An 8,428-nucleotide genomic window follows, 5' to 3' on the forward strand; every position below is an offset into this window, starting at 1 on the left:
ACCTTGTGTTTGCTGACCCAATTATGCCGAGCCTTGCTTCGGGCAAGATCACATCGGAGCCTGCTTCGTCGTACCATTTGATGTCCTAGTCACCCAAAAAGCAGATCAAACGATGGCATCAGGGGAATCTGATAGGTCCTATGATCTCTCGTCCTTAAGGGATGATTTATCTGAAGAGCTTGCTTTCACAAAATTTAGTGAGTTTAACCAAATTTGGTCCAAACTCGGTTTGTTGCCGAGATTTCGGCAATGCTCTCCTGCTATTGGTTTTGTCGTTCATTTTCTTACCCAATTCTTGCGCTGCCAATTTGATGACAAATTATGCGAGATTGGTTGGGCAAAGTTGATCACCAGCCAAACACACGAGAGCATTTTGGAAGCATGGAATGCGAACAAAGTTATTGCATCCCTGAACCATATCACCATGCGCCTTTCTAGTCGTTAGCTTGAGCATGGATGCATAAAATGGATGGACTGCCATCCCTGGAAATTTTGTTTTTACCTATAACAGGTTAAACAATGAATAGTTTACCGTGCCTCAGTAACACCAAACAGTATTTCAGCTTTTCTTTGCGAGGACACTCAAGTCCTCGCTCTAAGTTACAACATTCTCTATACCTAGAAATGGGTTGTGTGCTGGGAACGAATAGCAGATAATAGAGTACTTTCAACAGGCAGTAAATATACCTCAATATTTCTGTTGATGTCTACATCTGTTCTAACGCGGGAACGAAGAACATCACTTACCACCAGATCAAATTTTATCATGAAGGTTAACAACCAGATCATGTGCATCATCTAGTAGCCTCCAGACGTCTAGCTGCCCAGCCATGCTATTGCACTCTCGCAATATTTCATCCATGCTACTATACTTCTCGATTATTAGCTTCCTCCTCTGCAGCACGCACGCAGCGATCGCATAAAGCAACAAGTCATCGGTTGGCGGAGCACGCAGCCTTATTCTTGCCCAGGTGGACCTCCCAATCCCAGCTCGTATGGCCGCTTGATCAGCCCACATAACCTCCCAAAGGCACACGGTCTGCTCAAAAGTGAGCTCCCTCCTGAAGAGAACCACCACCATTCTGTACACAAAGAAACAGTCCTCAGCCTGCAACTTCTGCAGATGCCTATACAGGTGCGAGTCTTTGCGCTTGATGATCTGAGAGACAATCTTCAACTGCCTTCTTATTCCAATCTCATCAAGCCTGAAGTTGTGCCTTGCTTTCCTCATGAAACCCACAAAACACCAAAACGCTTCATCCTCCTCCTCCATCACAGCAATTATCGGTGATAAAAGATCACTCATACCTTGGCAGTAGCCGATCTCTGGATCGTAGACCGCGTATGCTTCAAGCAATCCAACTAATCGAGCAGCATGATAAATCATACAGGGCTCTAAGTGATCATAGTCTTTCAACCCAACAGATGCTGCGCACTGCAATGCTTTCTCTTTGGAAACTTCAGCCTGGTCACGGGAGAACATAATCCATTCAGTGTTTGACCGGATAGCATCCAACCTTATGATGCGCTGCCATGTGGCGAAGTCCTCTGAGGTTCTGCTAGACCTAAAAAAATCTGCCTTGAATGAAGTGCTCCTGGTAAATTTAGGATCTGGATCACAATTCTCCTCACCAGACACTGATATCCTTCCAGCGTCATCCTCATCGGATGATTCAGAATCAGAAGATTCTGACTCTGCTATGCATGGATCTGCATAAGTTAACTCGTTTGCGTCTTCTTCCATACATTCTAAGACAATACAGGGTGTGTTCTCTTGTTGCTCGGTCTCGCTGTGTTCAGGCTTTAGCTCCTCGAGTGACACAGAAGCACTTGCAACATTGGCATCCTCGAAACAAGGTGATTCTGATACTTCAGCAGTACCCTCTAAACCAGAACATTCATCATTATTAACTTCAGTTATCGCCTTCAATCCATTTCCCTTGTAGTCATTCAGAAATTGTTGGCACTGCCGCCTCAGCTTTTCAAACTCTTTCCTGTACCAAAGCCATGTTCATCCATAATTACTAACAGATCATCTCAAAAAAAGAATTATTAACAGATTAGACAGGACATCAATGACATTAGGATATCCATCCTTTACTGAAACTACTCAGGGGAGTAACAAGTTGATGCATGCTGCTAAAGTGCAACATGATATTCGTTTCAGTCTTGCTTCATGGAAGCATGATACATTGAGCCAAGCCAGATGAATACTTTTAATGCAAACCAGGCATTTGAACAGATCTATAAAGCAAGTGTCCATTAACACCAAAGAAGAAGTCTTTACAGTGATGAATATGTTACCTCTTCTTGAGCTTGACAGTATTCCTTTCCTCTTCAGAGCTACTCAAATCATAGCTGCAGACAAGATCCGACAAGGTCAATCTCTGAGGCTATGAAGTCACCAAGCATAACATAAGAAGCATACAAACAAAAACCTTTCTTTTACACAAAAGAACAAAATTTGAACAGACTAGACACCATATTGCGCTGAAAATACTAAATGTATGATATGTTGATATTTATAGCATTTACCATGAGCCACAAATTGAGGCTATCTTGCAAAATCACATTCTTACAAGATAGATTACTCATATTCTAGATATGGACACCAGAGTACACTAGTTATCATTCTCACAATATCAAATAATACAAAAGTTAAACACAACTGAATGCCCCATACTCCAGTTTGACTAGATAAGAAATCATATTCCTAATATAACATAACAAAATGCCTAGCTTTCCAATGATAAAGGTAAGAGTTTTGGTTGCAGCAGCAGACACTGTAGGCATGCCATACATACAAATGCCACTTACCCGTGCAGATGCGCAGCGTAAACACATGAACAAGAGCAGGACAGTAAGCATACATTCCATAACATTACTTAAGAGTTATATTTCTTAAAAGGAACACTGGTTTTAAACCTTTATGGTTTTCTATGAAAAAAGCTGCCACACAAACAAGTATCACCTTCAACTTTATTTACATAAACTTTAAATTCCAAGATTGATCTAGCTAAAAACTATTAATACATACCAGTTTTTTGGCATGGACTAGTAATGTATTGTACCCATAAAAACCGAACTGACATCGGTTCATCGAATGCAGTTATTATCCTGGGTTCAAATTTGGAAAAAAAAAAAAGAGGGAGTTTGCTCTAGGCCAATAATCAACTGCACAATGCAAATTCATGCGGCAGAATCTCAATTGAATATTTTCTTAAGATGTACTGGAGAGTATTGACATGCATAGGTGTAAAGTTACAGTTGGACACAGATATGAGCGGTTATAAATTATTACTAGATGGATAAAAGGGATCAAGAAACTCACACTCCCAGTAGAAAGGGCCAAACTTCAGCCCTAATGCCTGGTTCAATACCCTGGTACAATAAAAGAGGGACATTTATGTAAGATGCAAAAAAATTCAGTAATAGTAGAGATCTTTATTAGACTAAGGTAATAGTAGAGATATCTATATCTTGAACTAGAAACAATGAATAGACAAGAAAAATGTTACAAATATCCGGATGACATGGATGGAAAATGAATAGCCACTATACTTACCCCACTGCGAACTTTTTTGAGAAACTTCTTTCCTCCATCACGAAGCTTCCCATTTGTCGAAAACAGACTGTACCACTGTTCACGAGAAAGTGCCCTTTTTCTTTTCCTTCGAGACCATGGAGATTTAATACCACCCCTGTAAACATAGAGCAATTTTTTTGAGCATGGCACAACCAGACAGACATGGGGCCAACAAAAAATAAGGTCAGAATACCAACTGACAATGTAAACTATACAGTAACATGCTTCAATGTCATGATGCATATAGTACATCCACTGGTCTATCTAATGTTCAAGTCCTCATTCATGCCACTTCAAACAATATTTGAACACAAGACTAAACTCAATATGACATGTATAAGAAATAGATCAAATCACAAAACAGAAAAAAAATAATAGAAAGATGATCAGTTTATCAAATAAACGTAATATGGAAACAACTTTGTCTGGTTACTTTATGAAAAAAAATATCATTATAACTTATACAATAACTGGGCAGTGCTTGTGATGGGTTTATTGTCCACTGCATGAACTAACTTTAAACAGATGAGCCGTACATAGCTGGGTATAACATGCAACTCTAACATCTACATTCAAGCCCGAGATGGTATCTGGTGTAATCAGGGCTAAATAATGCCTACTGATCTCGTGGGAGAATAAGCACAAACTAGAAGCAATGTTCTAAAAGCTGGTAACTTGCTTTCCTACAAGTAGCCTGCTGATCAATTTAGTGATCCACATCACACTGTGCACTAACCTTGAGGCAATTGCATAAGCTGTAATTTGACTGCTATAACTAAAATTAAACTAGAAGCAAAGCCCCAAAGACCTTAATTTTGATAATGAAACAAGAAACGAGCCTTGTCACTGAGCATACAAACGCAAACAAACACACTACAGTTACTAATTCGTGATAGTTGGCAACAAATTGACGGCACAACCCATTCGTGCATGCGTGCAAGTGCACACACACCTAGGACAAGCCGCTATTCCGCGTATTGCATAATCTAAGCTGCAATCTAAACCTTTACTAGATCGATGCATGTAAACACCCTAACTTGAGCAGCTAGGCCGCCTTCAGACCACCAATTACATCACAGCGAGCTTGGACAGAGTCTTCCGAACCAGATCAGAAGCACCCAAATGAACCTGATGTAAGAACTCAAAAAGAGACATTTTTACTCCTAAAGTCGCCGCCTTTCGCCAATCCGAAGCGAGAAACCTACCGATCCGAGTGCGGCGAGGACGACGCCGGCGAGGACGAAGACGAGGCGGCCGCCGCAGCCGACGCCACGGCCGCCGCGCTCCCCGCCGCCGCAGCCGAGGAGGAGGACGACGACGAAGCGGCAGCGGCGAGGAGCGACCGGATGTGGATCCACGACGACGACGGCGGGGAGGACGCGGCCGTCGGCGACGACGAGGACGACGGCGGGGATGATGTGCTGGATCGTCGTAGCGCCTTCATGTCTCTCTCACCCACCTACTCCCAAACCCCCACCCACCCAACCACTGCCCGCCACTACCACCACCAGCGCCACCACTCCCCCGGCCCCCTCCTCCTCCCCGCCGCCATCCCCCACCACCTCAGGATCTCGCCGCCGGCGTACGCCCCCTGCTGCGTGGTCACAGTTCTGTCCGATTTGTTTTTTTGTTTTTGCTTTAACTCTCTCTCTTTAAGCTTTTAGCAAAGGGGCACAAGAGAGAGAGTAGAGAGAGAGCATGTGACGCCAATAAGAGCCACATGGAGAGAGAGAGAGAGTGGGGTGGGTGCCGCCGTGCGCGTTTAAACGGGTCCTGTTCAGACCTGCCATGTGGGGTCTTTTGGGGGTATGGAGCTTTAGGGCCCACACGTCAGTGATGAGCAATCGATGATAGACCTGCCCCTGGGGACCGTTGTATAGTAGGACACTCAACGAACCAACATTCAATTCTGCCTTCCTGAATTTTTAGAAGGTTTTTAAGGTCAACTTTTGGTGAAGTTTATCAGATGCGGCCCCATTTCTCTGTTTTTGGTGAAAGAAAATTGAGTTCTTGATTTGAGAACCTGTTTTAATGGTTTTCTTTCCTTTTCCTATGATCATACTGATTTAGGTGGACTTGATTCCAAACACGACTTCATATGTCTTGAAAACTGTAATTATATTGAATTCCAGGCGAAATATTTTTAACACCGAGGATTTCCCCTGCAAATAAATTCAGGAGAATTTTATGCAATCTGTAAATATTTGTTAACCATATCTTGACCATTTCCTACACACATTATGTGAAGACAAAGTGTGAGGTTACCAAAAGTATTGATGTAATCGAGACAGAGTGACTTTGTAGCTGATGGAAAATCGTTACAAAAACATTTTGCTTTTGAAAAATCGCAACTTGCCAATTGCTCAGATGTGCTCCACACAATCCAAAAGTATTTTGCTTTTGAAAAAACGAGCGCACTTGCCGTGGACCGACTCTTTGAACAAGTCGTTCGGTTCTTGGGGCAACACGGTTCTACAACGACCGCACTGAAAAGACCGACCAAAGAATACAGCATTATACAAAAATATTTTCGATGAATTGGAAAAGACCAACCAAAGAATAGAGCATTATACACAAATATTTTCGATGGATTGAACATTCATACATACCCATACACATTTCAGGAAGAAACTCAAAAAGCTACGAGAGTATCTTACAGGTGTCTATGATCTTGCAAAATTTCCATGAAATTTTACATGTTCCAGAACATAAGCCTTGGAAATCGAAAAGCATGTCTTCTTATGCAGAATATTATGTGATTGATTTGTTTCAGTTAAGACTGAGTTGCAATGTTCACCTGCAAAACTGGAATGTCCTACATGGATTCCCTTTGAGCCTTACAGCAGGCACCAAAAGCACAAGACCATAATGATAAAAAAAGAAGCACAAGACCTTATGATGAAAAGCAAATATGTCATTTTATTTGGTGATTATAACGACTCCATTTTCTGCCTTGGTCGCCTCTTTCACCAACACCTTTATTTGCCTTTCTCTTTTTCGCCATCTTTAGAGAGAGAGAAATATGACTAAAATCTCTTCCATATTTAAGCTACCTCCAGCGTTTAGCCCACACAAACTCGTGTCATTTGCTGCAGATAAAGCTGACAATTTTTCCCAAGATCCCAACAGCAGCAACGACACGCAATAAGCGACGTGTCTCCTGCACCAGCGACCAGGCCATGCGACCAGCACTTTTTATACTCCATGAACGAAGAGAAGAAGCCCCGGCCACAACATGATGCAGAGATTACTATTATTTTGGTTTTTGAAAAGAAGACGCATAGAAACTTAACATGGCGATCTTGACGCTGCTGCCACTAAAATGGTTAGTCCTAGAGTGCCCTAGATTCTAGGCCATGTTCTTTCAGTCCGTGCTCATGTGAGGCCTTGACAAGAGTCACATGGACCTCGGCGGATTAGGACAGGTTAGGTAGGTTTTTGCAGTTTGGAGCTCCTCGTGTGTTCCTGCCTCGGAGTTCAGACATTGCTGCTGCATCTGCCGTCTGCCGGGAGCGAGCAGCAGCGGCAGATGGCAACAGTGCACGAGGAGGACGTTTGTTTTTTGAAGGAAAACACAAGGACCATGGCTGCAAATGCAGTGGCCGAACTGGTCGGCACCAGCCAGCCTGTGGCGGCACGAGCGCATCCGTGACCCACCGGTGCCCGTGCAATGAATCCTGGACGCGCACATTGGTTGGACTTGGACCGCCGAATGATGCTAAGCAGAAGCCGGAAGGATCGTGTTCTTGAGGGTGACTGCTGCCTGAAAAAAAAGACCATGTTATTGACATATGAGAGCGCAGTACGATGTTTGCTCATCAATTGGGATAAAAAAAAAATTGCTCATGCTGACCAGAATGTGCAACAAACAGTATATTATTGACTTGGCTGTATCTATTTGGACAGACTGAGCCGAGTTTATATTTGATTGCTTGAATATGAAGCCGTAAATGCTTTGGTTCTTTTCATTATCTCTCTCTTGCTCTTGGTCTTCCTCTCCTTTTTAATATGATCAATTATTTTGATCAAGTCTCTCATAGAGATTCATTGATCAATTTTGGTATTGATCTTTTTGATGTTCTCCTCTACTTGAGAGATGAGGTTAGCGATTTTGAGATTCATTTCTTTATCACTTGATGTGCTTTGCTCATCATCTTCATTGCTCTCTTCATCTTTATCTCTATTATCTTCATTTGAGCTTTACTCTTACTCTTGTTTCCTCATCTTCGCCTTCATGTGTGGGCATTGAGCTTACTTACTTGTGAGAACCAGTTTCTTGACGTTAGATGAGGAAGAGACTTCCACCACATGTTCATGATCATCTCATAGGTGGTGATCTTGCCGAGCATTTGATTTGGAGTCATCTTCTTGATGTCATTATTATCGTAGATGATATAGACTATCAACTTTTACTTCAGAAGAAGAGTTTGAAGTATTCTTCTCACCACTTAATCATCGTCAATTAACGTCAAATCTAGCATATTTATCTCACTAACAAGAATATTCAAACGTGAGTACATATCATTAGCACTATCATGGGTAAATTATTTAATACTATTGAACTTAGTAACAAGCACATGATATTTCTCATTATAGATATTCTTTGTGCATTCATGTATTTTGATGAGACTATTCTAAATATTATGTGCATTGGTGGGAGAATAAATACGATTAAATATATCAACATTTAAAGATGATATAAGGATATTCTTCATCAATGCATCTAATTGTTTTTCCTTATTGGTAATGCAATGTCTCATCTCTTTCTCAGTGACTCTCTAAACATCTAGACCTTTGGCTTACAAAAAATAAGACATTAGAATTTTTCAACAGAAAAAATTT

The 8,428-nt window shown here is 41.7% G+C and overlaps 1 protein-coding gene across 1 annotated transcript; it reads right to left on the reverse strand.

Moving 5' to 3' along the window:
* Positions 1–457: 457 nt before the first annotated feature.
* LOC133897145 (rab GTPase-activating protein 22-like) lies at positions 458–5,318 on the reverse strand. Its single transcript, XM_062337747.1, has 5 exons — positions 4,792–5,318; positions 3,566–3,701; positions 3,332–3,381; positions 2,305–2,358; positions 458–1,994 (listed from the first exon to the last, which is right to left on the reverse strand). The coding sequence occupies exons 1-5, from the start codon at positions 5,028–5,030 to the stop codon at positions 755–757; spliced, it is 1,719 nt and encodes a 572-aa protein (XP_062193731.1). The 5' UTR covers positions 5,031–5,318; the 3' UTR covers positions 458–754.
* Between the last annotated feature and the right edge of the window lie 3,110 nt (positions 5,319–8,428).

This window comes from Phragmites australis, chromosome 17 (assembly GCF_958298935.1).
Source record: "Phragmites australis chromosome 17, lpPhrAust1.1, whole genome shotgun sequence".
Lineage (NCBI taxonomy): Eukaryota > Viridiplantae > Streptophyta > Magnoliopsida > Poales > Poaceae > Phragmites > Phragmites australis.

What these genes read in the sequence shown, in the direction of transcription:
- LOC133897145 (XM_062337747.1), bottom strand. Translation starts at nt 5,030, where the DNA reads ATGAAGGCGCTACGACGATCCAGCACATCATCCCCGCCGTCGTCCTCG. An exon ending in TCAAAAAAGTTCGCAGTGGG is followed by an intron (nt 3,382 to 3,565) that starts GTAAGTATAGTG and finishes TTATTGTACCAG; the next exon opens with GGTATTGAACCAGGCATTAG. An exon ending in TGGCCCTTTCTACTGGGAGT is followed by an intron (nt 2,359 to 3,331) that starts GTGAGTTTCTTG and finishes TCTTGTCTGCAG; the next exon opens with CTATGATTTGAGTAGCTCTG.